Source organism: Rhinolophus ferrumequinum, chromosome 12 (assembly GCF_004115265.2).
Source record: "Rhinolophus ferrumequinum isolate MPI-CBG mRhiFer1 chromosome 12, mRhiFer1_v1.p, whole genome shotgun sequence".
Lineage (NCBI taxonomy): Eukaryota > Metazoa > Chordata > Mammalia > Chiroptera > Rhinolophidae > Rhinolophus > Rhinolophus ferrumequinum.
In genome coordinates this window covers 6,398,041-6,415,028 of record NC_046295.1, presented here as the reverse complement: position 1 = coordinate 6,415,028, position 16,988 = coordinate 6,398,041, and the positions used below count along the sequence as shown (strand labels likewise).

At 57.0% G+C, this 16,988-nt stretch overlaps 1 protein-coding gene across 1 annotated transcript in view; it reads left to right on the top strand.

Annotated features, from left to right (window-relative positions):
• The window catches only part of PHF2 (PHD finger protein 2), a 90,724-nt gene extending 74,480 nt beyond the window's left edge, over positions 1-16,244 (top strand). The window contains exons 12-22 of the mRNA XM_033123420.1: positions 493-861; positions 2,013-2,132; positions 2,643-2,758; positions 3,562-3,740; positions 3,873-3,943; positions 4,765-4,928; positions 9,918-10,189; positions 11,719-11,814; positions 12,250-12,359; positions 13,178-13,607; positions 14,358-16,244. Coding sequence (XP_032979311.1) covers positions 493-861; positions 2,013-2,132; positions 2,643-2,758; positions 3,562-3,740; positions 3,873-3,943; positions 4,765-4,928; positions 9,918-10,189; positions 11,719-11,814; positions 12,250-12,359; positions 13,178-13,607; positions 14,358-14,446 — 2,016 coding nt within the window. The 3' untranslated portion in view covers positions 14,447-16,244. The remainder of the gene's footprint in view (positions 1-492; positions 862-2,012; positions 2,133-2,642; positions 2,759-3,561; positions 3,741-3,872; positions 3,944-4,764; positions 4,929-9,917; positions 10,190-11,718; positions 11,815-12,249; positions 12,360-13,177; positions 13,608-14,357) is intronic.
• Positions 16,245-16,988: the final 744 nt, after the last annotated feature.

Below are 16,988 nucleotides of genomic sequence, written 5' to 3'. Positions count from 1 at the left end.
TAGCCCCTCCAGCCGTCCCCACCAAGGAGGTAGAGGGTCAAGTGGCTGATGGTGTAGACACATGTGCCCATGTCACATGCATAGTGTAGACAAATGTACCGTCACATGAATGGCATACAAGGATGTGAGTGTATCACATGATGGTGTAAATGGATGTGCCTGTGTCACATGGATGGTGTTGATTGATATGCCTGTCACATGTACAGTACAGATGGATGTGACTGTTACACGGATGATATAGGATAGAAGTTAGCATGTCAACGATGGTAGAGATGAATGTGAGCATGTCACATGGATGATATAGGATAGATGTGACTGTCACATGGTGTAGGCAGATGTGAGTGTATCACACAGATGGTGTGGAAGGATTTGCCCATGTCACACAACGGTATAGATGGGTATTCCTTTCTCGCTTGAGTGTCTCCCGTGGCCTGGGGCCATAAGCCCCCGTGGCAGGAGGCAGTTGATCACCTCTCTCTCTCCTTCCCCCAGAATGCCTCCAAGGCAGCCAGACCTGAAGTGACTACAGCCATCTCCTCGAATGACGTCTGTTTTGGGGACCGAGAGAAGGAGGAGCCCCCATCCCCCATTGAGGCCAGCCCTCCGCGGTCCCTCCTGGAGAAAGTGTCCAAAAAAAAGACTCCCAAAACCATGAAGATGCCCAAGCCATCCAAAGCCCCTAAGCCCCCTAAGCCCCCCAAGCCCTCAAAGCCCCCCAAATCACTGAAGTTGAAGGATGGGGGCAAAAAGAAAGGGAAGAAGTGCAGGGGTTCGGCCTCACCTACCATCCCCAACCTGGACCTTCTGGAGGCCCACACCAAGGAGGCACTGACCAAGATAGAGCCTCCCAAGAAGGGCAAGGTGGGTGGCCTCGCCCTCCCCACCAGTGGGTGGTCAGTGGGCCAGCAGATACATCTGGGGGTTGGGCCTGTGGCGTGGAACTGGGGTCGCCATGTCCTTGTGCTAGAAAACCAGGGCAGGTGGGCTCTGCCCCAAGCTTGGCATGGTGGGCAGCTGGAGAGAGACCCTCACGATGAAAGCAACAGTATGTGTGCTGGGACAGGGTGGCACCATGGAGAGTCACCTAGGGGATGAGCTGGCTGAATCTTCCCTGAGGCCCAGGCATTAGCTGAGATCTGAAGGCGGGTGAGGCACCGTTGGAGGGCAGTGGGGAGGCCGGAGGGGTATAGCAATGGGGCCAGGTTGCCAGAGGGGCCTAAGCCCCCATGAACAGTGAGAGAGGTGAGCCTTACCCTGAGGACCCACCAGTGTGATCAGAGGGTCTTGGTGTTGGCTTCAGGGACCACAAGTTCCTAAGACCAGGCCCCATTGAGTGATTTACTGCTAGTGGAAGGTTTTAACCCCTTCCAGGAGGTCGGCAATCACCAGGGCCACTGTTGCAGGGCTGCAGTGGGGCACATTGGTTTTCCCTTCCTCAAGACAAAGAAGGGAGATGAATGAATGAATGAATGAATGAATGAATGGAGGGAGGTAAAGAGGGAAGAGGGTAAATGGCTAAGTGGGTGGATGGGTGGGTGGATGGATGGATAGATGGATATATAAGAATGGGTAGGTGAATGGTGGATGAGTGGATGGATGGGTGAGATGATGAGTGGGTGGACAGATGGGTGGATGGTGGATGCAGGGTAGGTGGATGGTTGGGTAGTTGGGTGAGAAGATGGATGGATGGATGGTTGGGTGGGTGAGTGGATGGGTGGCTGGGTATGTGGATGGATAGGTTGGTGGGTGGATGGGATGGTGGGTAGACGATGGATGGATGGCTGCGTGGACGGGTGAGTGGATGGGTGAGTCGCTGGCTGGGTGGGGTGGATGCGTGGATGGATGGGTGGATGGGTGGATGGGTGGTGGATGCATGGTTGATGGGATGGGTGAGCTGCTGCATGTTGTCCAGCAGGAGGGAGGGGCTCTGTCACTCTCATTTTGTCCTGTAACCTGAGGTAGCCCTGCTGCCCTCCCATGTCCACTGCTGGTTCACGGCTGCTGTTTTCTAGGCCACAAAGAGTGTTCTGAGCGTTCCCAACAAGGAGGTAATTAACACGCAGAATGATGTGGAGAGGCTGGAAATCCGAGAGCAAACTAAGAGCAAGTCAGAGGCCAAGTGGAAGTACAAGGTGAGATGTGTGTGTGGGGGTGTGATGTGTGTGTACTTGTTGTTTGCACACTCATGCTGGTGAGTGTGTACTTTCGGGGGGGCTGTGTTCAGGCGAGGCAGTGTGTGGGGTGTGTGTGAGCTTGTGTTATGAACAACGGTACATGCCTGTGTGGCTGTGTGTGTGTGGGTATGTGTGTGCTTGTAGGGCATGTGCAAGTGTGTGTCCACCTGTCTGTCCCCAGTAAGTGGTGCTGTGAAGGTTTGGGCACCTCCCGCCGTGTTGTTCTGGGGGCCTCCGAGCCAAAGAGGCTGAGCATGTGCCCCTCTGAGTTGATGGACAGCGTTGTCCTCCTTCGCCCAGCCCCGTTCAAGCTCACAGTCCCTGGAGCCAGGACGTGTCCCAGGGCAGGTCCTGCAGGCCTGTGGGTCCCCGGTGACATGTGCAGAGGGAAGAGACAAGCTGGTCCTGCTGCCTGTACCCACTGGCCTTCTGCAAGGGGCTTACGGATGGACGGGGTTTGCTTTTCAGAACAGCAAACCTGACTCCCTACTGAAGATGGAGGAAGAGCAGAAGTTGGAGAAGCCTCCGTCTGGTAACAAGGACGCCAAATTCTCATTTTCTTTCTCCAACAAGAAACTTCTGGGGTATGTGATGCTTGAGACAGGAGGAGTTGGTCCCATTGCACCACATGTCACACAGACACACACACACACACACACACACACACACACACACACACACACACACATATCCCGCACACCCACCCCACATACACATCACACAGGCACAGTGAGCAGGTTGGATGGGTCCGATCTGTGGGTCCCTGTTGCCATGACTTCATGGCCCTCATCACGTCCTTGATTTCTCTTGGGTCCCGAAGAACTTTTAAATGGTGTTAACTGTATGACTGTGGTAGAGAGTTTAGAAATGGAGGAGAGAAAGGGAGACATGACTCTGTAATCATACCACACCTGTGTGTGTGTGTGAGTACCTGGGTGTGTGTGTGTGTGGTGTTACCTAGCTCATGCCCCCACACCCAGCAGGCTCACCACTGGCCTACCTCTGTGTTTCCGAGGTTGAGAATTGTTGCTGTACCCTTGGGAATTGCAGGCATCTTTACCCTAGCCTGCTGTCCCTACTCCTGAGCATGTGCCCAGGCCCTGAGCCGACGGGGAGGCCGCGACCAGAGCTGTGGGGCAGGCTGAGGGAAGGCCATGCTGGCCCAGTGGCCGGGATGGGCAGTGAGGGGCACACCCTGAGACAAGCCCAAGGAGAGGCTGGGCATCAAGGAGGAGGGATGGGGTCACAGCATCGGGAGGAAATGGGAGGTGGCGGGGGATTCGGAAGCATCCAGCCTGGCTGGTGACCCTCTGAGGCCCGTGGCGGGGTGGTGAGGGTACCGGTCAGGCCACGTGGACCCACACTGACCCGCCTACTTCTGCCCCAGTTCCAAGGCCCTCAAGCCACAGACGAGCCCAGGGGTATTTGGGGCCTTGCAGAACTTCAAGGAGGAGAAGCCTCAGGCTGTGCGGGACGAGTATGAGTACGTGTCGGATGATGGGGAGCTGAAGATCGATGAGTTTCCCATCAGGAGGAAGAAAAATGCCCCGAAGAGGGACCTGTCCTGTGAGTTGGGGGATGTGGGGAGGGGCCGGCCCAGCCCTGCAGGGCCATCCCGGAGCAGGCAGATGTCAGGCATGGCCAGCTGTGGCCCATGCTCCCAAAGCCACCACTGACTCTCGTCTGCTCTGGTCTCAGTCTTACTGGACAAGAAGGAGCCACTGCCCTCGCCTGTCACAAAGCCAAAGCCAGACTCTGCACTCTACAAGGTAAGTCCCTGGGACGGCAAAGCTCTGGCCTGTACACCACTTGGTGGGACATCTCTCACTGAGCTTTCTGCTTCGGGTGCAAAGGGGGTCTTTATGCCCCACCCTTTTCTCGGGGTTTTTGTGGGGGAGGCTGGTTTGGGCACGAAAAATAGCCATGTGAGCCCTGGTGTCCCTCATGGGAGGGAAAAAGCAGGTGTGGGATGTGGAAGGTCTGCAGGTCTCTGCTTATGGGGCCTCCAGACCCCTCAGCCAGACCTGCCATAAAGATAACAGACCCACTTGATGCTGAGGATGGGTGCAGGGGGGAGTGGGGCCTGGCCTGCTGAGGGATTAAGTTAGATGACCTGTAAGGCTTCATCTAACCCAGGATATGGTAGCTGTCTCCATGAAGGCTGGAGTTTCCATGGGGGTCACATTCTACCTGGGGAGACCTGGAGTGTCCCCTCAGAGCCACCTGCCAGGCGCTATTAACTGGGGTCCCCCGGGTGTGGGTACGTCCTCCCACCCGCACCCTGTCCAACCACACCAGTTCCTCTTGTACCTATGTTCAGTATTGGGGCTCTCACCTAAGGTTCGAGGGACTGGGGTTCCTTTCGGGAAACAGTGCTGGGCATGAGAGCACTTGGTTTCTTTGAGGGTGGGGCTCCACAATCCCAGTGGAAAGCTCCAGCACCCATGGTGGGCTGTGTGTGGCTGGCCAGCCCCAGGTGCTCATTACACAGCAGGCTCTTTATAACTTTTAACAACTTCTTTTTCTTGTCAAGAGGAGCAGCACTGTCCCTCCCCTAAGCCCTGGTCTGACTGGCTCCCTGTCCCCACAGCCGAGCGACGACTCCTCGGACGAGGGCTCCCTGCACATTGACACGGACACCAAGCCCATGCGAAACACCAAAGTGAAGAAGGACAGTGGGGGCTCAGCTGCAGGCATCCTGGACCTGCTGCAGGCCAGCGAGGAGGTGGGCGCGCTTGACTACAACCCCAACAGGTAAGCCCTGGGCCCAGGGGTGGCTGAGGGGTGTGGGTGCTTCACATAGGCCGCACAGGGGTTCCTTGTGGGGCTCTGTTGGCTGTGGCAGTTTGCACACAATGGGTCTCAGGGCCCATGTCCCAGAGGCAGGGAGGCCAGAGCAGGACTCCTGTCCAGCAGAGGTGGTACTAGGCAGCCAGGGAGGTGAGTGTTTGCTGGCCATGTGGATCCTGTGTGTCAGCGGAGGTCCTGTTCAAGGGCACCAAGCGCGAAGGACAAAGGGTCCTCCCCACAGTAGTGCTGGATGCCTGGACAGGGAGGCAGCTAAGGAGCGAATGTGGGTGGGGGCCGTGGTGGGAGGAGTCGAGGGGCAGCTGTGCCTGGGGTCCCCGTGGGGAAGCAGGACCCAGCTGGGCACCTGCCAGTTGTCAGGGCTGCTCCAGCTGGGACGCCCAGCCATCTTCCCAGCCATCTCTGTCTTGTCACTTCCTGGATGCCATAAAAATAATGGACAAAAATTTCCACGGCGTGCGCCTGGTGTCTAGGTCAAGGGCATTTGAGGTACCTCTCTGGGGCCCCAAGACTGCCTTCTTTACAGAGACCTCACCCCACGGCACAGGAGACAGTGGCCTACGAGCTCAGGGATGTGAGAGCCTGCGCTCCGAGGAGGGGCTGGCTGGGCCGCGTTCCTAAATCACCACAGCAGTGGGGCACAGACTGTCCTGGAGACCAGACGTGCAGCCTGTCAGGAGCCCACTCACCTGATGGTAGATGCTGTTCTGTCCTGGAGGCCCCAGGATGCCGGGTGGGTGGGCAGGTGGTCCAGGACTTTTGTCTGCTTAGCTCAGGCCAAGTGGCCCTTCCTGCCCAGGCCTGACCAGCCTCAATCCTCTGATTCAAGAGAAATGGATTAATCTGGGCTTTGCATTGGATGAAAGGCTGGGGCTCATTTCCCTCATGATGATCCAGAGAGTTAAATTCTTTCTGGTTCCCAGTTAAATTTTGTTTGTAAGCATTTTGGCCAAATTGTTTTTTCATCTGGCATTTCTGCAAGTACCACAGACAGAGAATGGAGGAGTCTGGGCCTATGCCCCCTGCAGCCTCCCCAGTTGGGGACCTTAGCCACTGTGGTGGGTGTCTCCGCGCCTAGTCCTTGAGACAGCAGCAGATTCCCACTGCACAGATGGGGAAACTGAGGCTCAGATTGCTTAGGCAACTTGCTAGGAGGTGGCAGATAGAGGACCAGAATCTCCGTTTTCCTGATTACAGAGTCGAACATGAGGCCAGGAAGGTTGGTGGTGCTGGGTGATGACGTCCAGGCAGGAGTGACTTGGCGAGGAAGGTGGGCCCATGTGGCCTGCTTGGTGCCTGATCTGTCCCCTAGATCTGCTCTACACACCCCCACTTCTGCTTCCAAGTCCATGTTTCCAGAATCAAGGTCCCAGGGCCACGTGAGCCCATGGAGTCCAAACATCAGGCCCGTTTTAGACAGAGGCGTTTGGGAGGCAGATTGGAGCTTGACTGAAAAGGGCTTTTGCTAATCAAATGGCTGCATCTTCTTTCATAAGTTACTATTTTTTGTGCAGTGTTATGTCCTCTCATGGGAGTGGACACAGTTCCCTGCTCAGCTTTAAGTGGTTTCTGTGGGTGTGAAACCTAAGCCCCTCACTGCAGAGATGCCCTGGACCTTTTTCCGGAGGAGGGGCCTGGCTGTGAGCCCCTTTCCCAGAGGACGCTGGTGCCCGCTATCGACTCCATGCCCCTTTGGGGTGCCCTTTTCTGGGGAGGGCTGTGGCTAGTGACGTCTCAGTGACTGGTTGGCACTCAGATCCTGGAGAGGCACCCAGGACACCCTGGGCCCCCAAAGTTCTAGGGAGAGGCCCCTGGATGAGGGCAGATAGGCGGGTGCCCAGGACTCGTGGGAGCGGGGAACACAGCTGCTGCAGCAGCCAGGAGGGTGGCCAGTCTGGAAATGCACTGCTGACTGCTCTGCAGGCGCACACACACGTGTGCCGCACACGCCCGCACGCTGCACACGTGCCTGCTGGGCCACCCCCCTCAGCCTGCCACAGGCAGTTCCTCTCCCAAGTCTCCCATTTGGAGTGTAGGTCAGTTTTTGATGGTCCATTTGCTCTGTTTTAAGTATTCACTATTTGGAAAAAAACAGCTGAAGAAAATGGAGGAAAATATGTTAATTTCTTGTGGATGGTTTGCTTAGTGTTTACTGCTAGGGGGAACAGAGAGGATTTCGGTATGATAATTGGAGGATTAAGGTATTATTTTCCATGTGCACTGGTTAGACTTTGCTCCTTGATCCATGCCTGGTGTGGACAGACGGCGGCCCTGAGCGGTGGCCCTGGACTCCACGGCCCCCCTCTTGGGTTGCAGCTGAGCTGGGCTGGGACCTCAAGGCCCAGCTGGCATAGGTGGGTGGGTAGCTGGCTTTAAGGGACCTTCGAGGTTGGTGTCCTGACCTCCACCCTCCTGTCCTTGCTGGAAGCCTGATATGTATATAGCCATGAGGCTGCATAAGGGGCCCAGGCCACATTGCGTCCCCCACCCACCACACACACCAAGAGCCTGGTACAGAGGGTGGAGGGCTAGTTCTGGGCTTGCTAGCTCCCATGCTGGTTCGGGGGATTGTCCCTGCTCAGAGCATCGATGACTGTGGTATAACAGTGACACTGCCAAATGCCGCACGCCCCCAGCGGAGTCTGGGCAGCCCTTTGCTCATGCTGAGTGGACAAACAGGTCACAGTGCTGTGGGGCTGGTGCCGGGGCAGGGGGCACTGAGGCAGGCAGAGAGGCCGACTGGGGCTTCCTGAGAAACCAGGGTGGTCTGACTGTACTTGATTTTCCCATTGTTTGCGGCTTAGGAACACAATCCCATCAGGTCAGGGCAGGGGAAGTGGTATTGGAGGAGGGGTGCCCCAAGAGACACTACCCATCACCTCCTCCCCCAGCTCGGCCTAGAGCCCGGAGTACACCTCGTAGGATGGCTTCCATCCACACTTGCTTGGTGTCCCCGGGACTGCAGAGCCTGCCCTCTGTGTCTGCCCCTGTGGCAGCTCCATCTCCCTGCCCTGCTCCAGCTTCAGTCTTGGGAACCTCTTGTTTCTGTTTTAATGGTCTTACTAAATATGCTTCGAACACTTCTAGGAAGTGGGGGAGGGTATGGAGAGGGTGCAGCGTGAGAGAAGATGGTGCAGAACCCCCAGTGGGGCCGTATGGACCCGTACTTTCTGGTGCTGTGTCAGGGCCACAGCAGCCCTGCGGCAGATTTGCGGGGGTGGGGCACATGCGGTGGGCATGAGGGGGCCTGTACATCAGACACACAGGGTGAGACCACTGCTGCTTCCTCCTGGGCCGCCTGGGTCTGTGACAGGAGGGCTAAGCAGGGCTGCAGAATCCCAACTCCATGCCAGTCTCCTGGCCCTGCCTCTTAGGGCCCCAAGGAGCAGAGCGAGAGTCAGCCACCCCCAGTCCCTGATGCAATGAGAGGTTTGGCTGGGCCCTGAAGGCTGGGGCAGCTGTTCTATCCCAGGTGACAGCCAGCAATGGCCCTGAATTGAGACACCCTGCTGGGCCAGGTCCCCTAGGAGCTTCCTGGCTGGGCACGGTGCCTTATGGGGATATGGAGGGTGAGCATGGCTGCAGGGGTACCCAGAGCCCAGGCCAATCCAGAATTTCTGGGTGGGGTCTTAGCATTGGCTTTTATAAGCTGCCCAGGGGTTCTGGTGCAGAGACAGGTTGGGGGTTCTGGCTGTGAGAGGGGTGGGCTCAGGCAGCGATAGGCTGTGGAGCAGGGAAAGGAGGACAGGGCATGGAGCAGGAGAGCACCCCTCCACGAGGAGGCTGAGAAGGACCCCATGGGAGGGTCTGCAGTGACAAGGAGGGGAGGGAAGCTGCTGGAGGAGCTTTGGCCTGGAGTGGCCTTGCTGTCCAGAGCTCTCAGGACCTGTTTCTGTGGGAGCATGCCACCCGCCTATCCCTCCCAGAGCCAGGCCGGCACATAACAGAGTGGCGGGCAGTCGTGCCAGCTGCACTTGGTGTTTCAGAAGCCAGAGCAGGTCCTTCTGAAGAGAGGGGAGCCAGTGCAGCTTGGGGAGGCAGCAGGGGCTCGTGTGTGGGATGTGGAATGAAGATCACTGGGAAAGTACTGGCTGGCGCTAGGGGGACAGCACTGCCCAGAGCTGGAGGGCAGCAGGGTGCTGGAATCAGTGAGGGGAAGGTGGCATCAAGAAAGTTGCCTCATTCAGCTTGGGCATCGGGACTGAGAGGGACTAAGCTCGGGCTGAGCTGAGGTGTGACTGGCTGTCAGGTGAGGTACAGGTACAAGTACAGGTGTAGGTGCAGGTGCAGTGTGGGTACAGATCTGGATGTGGCAGTAGGTCCAGGTGTAGATACGGTGGCAGGTGTGCGTGTGGGTGGGTGTGGGTATAGATGTATGTATAGGATCAAGTGTGGATTTGCGTGTAGATGTAATTGCAGGTGCCAGCACAGTTGTGGAGAGAACATGTGGGTCACCTGGGCAGAGCATGGGCCGTGGGAGGGAGAGGGCTGTGGTACCCCATCTCGGAGTGCTGAGTGGAAGGGTGCCCTCCAAGGTGCAGGGGAAGGAGCGCCCAGGCTGGGGCTGAGGGCAGGGGTCCAACGTAGGAGAACAGCGTGGGGTGGGCTGTGGCGCACCCAGAGCCCGCTGGAGTGAAGGAGCATGGGCGGCCTGGGGGCTTGGGCTGTCAACCACCTTCCTGAGCCCCTCTTCCTCCCCTCCCTCCATTCCCTTCCCTGTGTCTCCTCTCCAAGCCTCTTTCTGCCCGGAGGCCTCTGGGCTCCTCCCACCCCTGCCCTGGAGTGAGGGTGGGAACAGAGGGGAGGCAAGTTGTCAGCCACCACCATTCTCCTCACATCCTCTGCTGACCCCCCGGATGAGCAGATGTGTGGGCCATGGGCTGTGGGCCGTGGGCCGTGGGCCTGGTCTGAGCGCCTGTCTTTCTGTGCCTCCAGCCAGCCCCCAGCCTCCCCCAGCACACAGGAAGCCATTCAGGGAATGCTGTCCATGGCCAACCTGCAGGCCTCCGACTCCTGCCTGCAGACCGCGTGGGGCCCCGGCCAGGCCAAGGGCAGCTCGCTGGTGGCCCACGGCTCCCGGAAGAACGGGGCTGGCGGCAAGAGCACAGGCAAGCGGCTGCTGAAGAGGGCAGCCAAGAACAGCGTGGACCTGGACGATTATGAGGAGCAGGACCACCTGGACGCCTGCTTTAAGGACTCGGACTACGGTAAGTGCCCCTGGGCGTGCAGCCAGCCCTTTCTTAGGACAGATAATTCACAAACCATAAAAGCCACCCTTTAAAAGTGTGGGGCTCAGTGGTGTTTAGTATATTTAGAGGGTGTGTCACCGTCACGACAGACACAACATGTCACCACCCCAGAGGACACCCTGCCCGCTCCACTCCGCTGTCCCCTTCCCTGGCGCCTGGTAACCTCTGGTTTACTCTCTGTCCCACATTTCCTAGATACGTCATGTTCACAGTATCCAACAATGCTTCGTCCTTTGTATCTGGCTTCTTCCATTGGCTTACTTTTGAGGGTTCCCCCATGTTGTAGCACCTGTCAGCACTTCATTTTGTGGGTGAATAATATTCCATGGTGTGGGCATACCATTGTTTGTCTCTTCATCCACCCACGGACACGTGGGGGCTTCCACCTTTTCGTGACTGGAATAGTGCTGCGGTGAATGCTGGTGTGCAGGGACTTTGTGTGGCCTGTGTCCCCAGGTGCATATGTGGGAGGGGCCAGGCCTGGTAGCTGCTGGGTCAAAGGCTGCAGCTGATTTCCCCTTCTGAGGACCCGCCCAGCTGTCCTCCGTGTAGCTGCACCATTTCACACTTGCAGATGCGTTAAGGCTGCATGCACCCTGTCTGTCTCTGTGCAGATGGAGAAACGGTGGCTCTGTGGCCTGCATCTGAGGTGGCAGTAGGTTGGGGGCTGGGCCATGAGTATGGCCTCCTTCTGGGGGCACAGCCATTCACCCCCCAGCAGGGCCCCTCCAGGCCCTGGACTCCAGGCTCCAGGCTCTCAGTCCCCGCGGGACATAGCGTGCTGACAGAGGCCAGGGCCAGGGGTCTGCTGGCCCCCATGCTGCAGGGCAGGCCTTCAGCACAGTCCCGTGGTCCAAGGGCCATCTTTTCATGCTGCTGTACCCAGACAGCCCCCAGCAGTGAGGTCGGCCCTGCCTCACCTGGTGGACATGTTCGTGCCTTGGTGTGGGGCCTTCCCTGGTCTGACGGACAGTGGAATGAACTCTGTTTGCTGGGCTCCTTTGGGGCATGAGCCAGGTCCTGGGGGTTCAGGTGCCACAGATTTGGAGGTTGAAGGTCACAACCTGTAGTGGGAAGAGCAATACTTGGCAAGTCACCCAGAGCTGCTTTGTGGAGCTCCCTCCACCAGAGACTCCCTGAGATGGGTCTGGGGACCTTCATAGCCACCTAGCTCCATGATAGCAGGAGAGAATGAGACTTTCTGAGAAGAACTGGGTGTCCAGTGGGTGCTACAGCCAGGCTGGGGTGGGTGAGGTTGGTCAGGTGTCCCTGGGGGCTGGATGGGGCCTCTTGGATGGCCAATTGCTGTCCCTCTCTGAACCTCAAGGGGGCTTGGGCTGGACGATTTCTGGGGCACCTTTGTGCCCAGTGCTCTGCAATCTGAGGATGGCCCTGCGGATGCCAGTTACCAGGTCTGCCAGCTGCCTGCATGCCCACTCCCCACAGCCACTCCAGTGGCTCAGCCCTTTTTCCCCTTATTTCTCTAGTGTACCCCTCCCTGGAGTCTGACGAGGACAGCCCAGTCTTCAAGTCCCGGTCCAAGAAGAGGAAAGCCTCAGACGACGCTCCCTATAGCCCGACAGGTAGTGCTGGGGCAGGAGGGGGCGCGCTCTGCCCACATCTGACTGGTTCTGTGCAGGGCCCAGATGGCCCGTGGGCTGCCTGCTTCCCCTCCTGGGACCTGAAGCCCAAGCGCTCCTGTGAGTGGGCTGGTGTGGTGGCCCCACGGTGGGTCAGCTCATTTCCTAGTTTCTCCTCAGTGAGCAGCCCTTGGAGGGCCACCTTTTCACCTGGCCCCTATCATGACAACCTTGATACTGGGGGCCTTGTCCACTTTCTAGGTGACCATCCACCCCCACGCGCCCTTTCCTGTCTTGCTGGATGGGATTCCCTGCACTGTTGGGCCTCTCACTGATCCTCTCTGAGTTGTGATGTGTCCTGGGGCCAGTCCGGGGGAGCCCCAGGGTGCACACAGTATTAAGTGGATGATTGAGGCAGGCTGACCTTTTTTCCCAAAGCGAGGGTTGGACCATCGGTACCAAGGCAGGACCGGCCTGTTCGTGAGGGGACCAGAGTGGCCTCCATCGAGACCGGGCTGGCGGCCGCTGCAGCCAAGCTATCCCAGCAGGTGAGGAGGGGCCCCTCAACCCTGTGCAAAGACTACCCAGACTGGGGACTGTCATAGGCTTAGGGACATTTGAGAATATCTATTCCCTGTTCCTCCAGGCCCCTAAGTTCCTAAGAGTGGGGGTGGGGAAGCAGGGAACTGGTGGCCTGGGACCCTGACACTGACAGGTATCTTGTTGCTGAGGGCAACTGTCCCTACCTAGTGCAGGGGAAGCCCCAGCCAATAGCTCCTCTGGGGGACCCTCCCTGGTCCCCAGTGATCTGGCATTTTCCTCTGGTCCTTATGGAGCTGGAGATGGGTGCCTCGTCTCTGTGACATCTCTGTTCCGTCCATTTCGTTTGCCACTTCAGTTCCTTCTGGTCCCAGACCCCTTAGAAGTGAGGGTCCCAGACCCTCAGGTGCCACCTGGACCAGGCCCAACCCCATCTGGGCACTCAAAGAAGATAACAGGACCAAAGTGAATGTTCTAGAACCAAGAGTCTCATGACAGCTCAGAGCAGGGTGATGGGGATGGAGGGTCAAGTACCGGTGCCACTACCCACTCATCGCTGTGTCCAGGATGGTCTACTGCACAGAGAGAAGCATGGGGGGCCCGCCTCGGGCCCCAGCACTGCTCTGAGCTTCTCAGGCACAGGTCCAGCCCTTTCTGCTCCCACAGCGCCGGCAGCTCAGCTTCGCCGGAGAGGCCTCATGCACAGGGACCTGCCTCCCCTGGGTCTGAGGTCGTGTGGGCTGCTCCCTGCTCTGACAGCTGAGCACCCAGCATCTGAGGCCCAACCAGCCCTGCCAGCTAACTCACCTACATGCTTTGTTCAAAGGAGGAGCAGAAAAGCAGGAAGAAAAAGAACTCCAAGAGGAAGCTGGCTCCCAACTCCACCTCTCCCTCTGCCTCTGCCAGCACCACCTCGGCCAGCACCACCTCGGCCAACACCACCTCGGCCAGCACCACCTCGGCCAGCACCACCCCGGCCTCCACCACCCCGGCCTCCACTACCCCGGCCTCCACCAGCACGGCCTCTACCAGCACGGCCTCTACCAGCACGGCCAGCAGCCAGGCCTCACAGGAGGGCAGCTCGCCCGAGCCCCCGTCCGAGGCACACAGCAGCAGCCTGGCCGACCATGAGTACACCGTGGCCGGCGCCTTTGCCGGGACGCAGGCAGGCCGCGCCTCACAGCCCATGGCCCCTGGGGTCTTCCTCACACAGAGGCGGCCCTCTGCATCATCCCCCAACAACACCGCTGCCAAAGGTACCACACCTGCTGTCCCTTAGTGACCTAGATTTGTAGACTGTCCCCATAGATGACCACAAGTCTCCTTTGTCACACCATAGCCACTCGAGTCTGCATCCACCCACTCGGTCAGCATGTGCAAGAAATGGTCTCTTTCAAGGTTGAGAGCCAGGAGCACACATTAGGGGTCTGGTTACCTCAGAGTTAGGTCCAACTCCTTAGACCCCCAGTGTCTCAGCTTTGGAGCCTGGCTTGGAATTGGGGTGTGGTCAGAGGTTTGACAAGGGGTCTCCAGCAGGGGCCCAGGGTGACTGACCCAGGCTCCTGTGTGAACTGTGGATAGCATGGCCATCTGGCATTCCCACTGTTACTCCTTGGCCTCCGATCTGCATGCACCCTGTCTGTGAGACCCTGCCAGCTGTGGACATGTGGAGTGTGGCTCCAGGCGGCCCTGCTGCCAGGAGGTGGGGCCGGGGGGTGGGGCGGGGCTCCTTTCATAGTAATGCCATTGTCCTGGCCTGGTCCACCCACTGGCCATGGCTCCTCCCCTCCATTGCTGCCCTTTGTCAATGTAACCTCTGAGCTGGGTGCTTTGTCAAAGATTAGTGATTTCAGAGGGATGCAGACACCCCAGGCTTGGGCTTCACAGACCCATTTTACAGATAGGATGGGGGAAGTCAAGGAGGGTTTGCAAACCCCCTGCCTCACACGCTGCTGCTCTTGCCCTCTCCCTCATCTGCCTTTTTGTGTCTCCTCCTCTACCCCCAGGAAAACGTACAAAAAAGGGCATGGCCACCGCCAAGCAGAGGCTTGGGAAAATTTTGAAAATTCATCGGAATGGAAAACTGCTCCTTTAAAGTTTGGAAAGCCAGGATCCTTCTGCTCCGCTCAGGACCCCGGAGCCCCGCTATAACATCATCCCCCAGGAAGGTGGCCATGCTGCCTCACCCCGGGGAGGGCCTGACCTCCTCCCGGCCACTATTCCCCCCACACGAGCGAGCGTCTGTTGCTTCAGCAGGCAGAGCTCGCCAATATGGACAGACGTCCTTTCTCAAGTTGCTTAGAGTGACCTGTTCCAGAAACGCGGCCCTGCCAGTTTGAGGACCATTCCAGTTTCAGGACAGCCTTTAGGCACCCCCTGAGCGTGGGTGTGATTGCAGGGCCTCTGCAGCTCTGCTGTCAGCACGAGTCCTTCGAGGAAGGAGGAGTGAGCCAACCACTCACCAGGTCCAGAGTCTGAGCCAGCCACAGGCTGGTAGCCTCCAGAGGCTTAAAAAAAGGCAAAGAACACTAGAGAGGAAAAGGAGGAGAGAGCAGGGTGTTTATGTACACCCCATCTTTCCCTGAGTGATTCTCAGACACGTCCAGAGAGTGTTTGGCCCGGCCAGAAGAGGGGCCTCCAGGCTCCCTGGCCAGCGGGTGGCAGGCCGGATGGTGGGTGTTACACCCTGAATGCCCAGGGCATTTCTAGGGATGACTGGGGCCAGCAGCAGGGTCAGTATGTTAGTGGGTGAGGGAGCCCCCATGGGATCCCCAGCCATGATATGGGGCCCAGGGGGCCCAGGTTAAGCCACGTGGGTAGACCTTGTCCAGCCCTACTGGCTACACTCCGAGAAGCACTTCTTAGCCAAGGCATCCTGCCCCAGGCCTAGTGGGGCTGATGGCAGCCGGGCGGCCTGAGGATTTGGGGGTAGGGGGCCAGGCACTTATGTCTTGTCACCTGTGGGCACTTGGTGTTGAGTGCATGGGTGGCTCCTGGACCGCATGTCCACCCATCGACACGGAGGGGCTGGATTTGTTTCTCAGGCAATCCTGTATTTTAATTTTAGATGTATTTCCTGAAGCATATTTTTCATAGAATGTAGCGTGTAAATAGCTTTTTAAAAAACTTCTTTTTTATAAGAGTAAAAGTATCTTTAGGAATTTCTTTCTATAGAGTCCTTCATTAACATTTATACGAGTTTTTTGCTGAGTATGATGAACAGTTGGGTTTCCGATGCTTTTCCTTTTTCTTTTTTTTTTTTTATTGTTATGATTTTTTTCTTTTTTTCTTTTAGGGACTAAGGTATTGCCTGAAAAACAAGTGATGTCTGTGCAGCCTTATATCTGTCTTTACAGAAGCAAACAGTACACAAAAGATCTATTTCAGACACGTTTGAAGACGAATCTTCAACTTGAATACCAGCTCTTTCTTTCCTTCTTGTTGATGAAGGGGGTGGGGGTACAGTTATTTTACTAGCACCTTGTGAAGTGTTCTGTGTTTTGTGATGCTGTAATTTATTAATGTTTGTAGCTTTTTATATTTGTACATTTCTTATGAGCTTTGTTTATATGCCCATCCCTGGGTATTCTGTCCATGAGGAGAGGCAGCTTCATGCAGGCCTTGCCCCCGGCTCAGCCTATTTGGGGAATGTGGCCCCTGGGCCTGGAGGCGGGGCAAGGCGTCACTCACGGGCCCCAACTATTCCGACCCAGCGTTTTGGAGGTTTCCTTGCCCATCCATCATTGTTGAACATTTATATAATCTAACCCGGCCATCAAACTGTTCTCTCTCTCTCTCTCTTATTTTTTTAATTTTATTATTATTATTTTGGCAACATGTACATTTCTAACAAAGTTTATCGTGGCTATTAAAGTGTTTTATTTCCCAATTCATATTACTCTTGTATCGAGTCCATGAGGTCTAAGGCAACTTAGATCAAAGTTTTAAAAGAGTAAAAATATTTCAGGTTTTGTACAGAACAATGTCTGTGTCATTTCTGCCTCATTTGCCGTCATCCAGGACTTAAGGGCCATGGGGGTGCTCCACAGCGGTGGTGCAGGGGGGCTCTGGTGCAGAGGTTGGATTTTGTGCGCCTCACCACTGAGGGCTGGGTGTGAGGAGGGGCAGTCAGGCCAGGCGCCCGGCCCAAGTCCTGGCAACCAGCGTTCCCCTCACAAAGCCCTCAGATTGCCCACAGGGCACATACACTGCCCTGCCCCCAAGCCGGCCTGCAGAAATGGGGAAAAGAGACCCTCTGGGAAGGCAGCCTTTGAGACCCTAGCTCCACCTGCCGCAGCCCCTGGAATCTTGTGGTTCACAGGTGAGCAGTTTAGTGGAGTCCCGTGAGTACAAGGCTGGCACCCAGAGGCACTCAGAAACATACAGGATTTCAGTCGAAATCTGTCGTCATTCACTGCAAATGTACAAAAGCAGAACCCACCTCCTACCCCGACACAGATACACAGTGCATATCGCAGCGAGTGTCAAGGCTGGAGGGGGTGGGCAAAGAAAGACCTGCCGCTGGAGGGCCCGTGGCAAAGGGGTGCTGGGGCCCATGCTGGGGCTGCCGGCTGCTGGGCATCTCGGGCATCACTGGGTCATGGGACACGACATTCTCCCCAGGCACTCACAGTCCA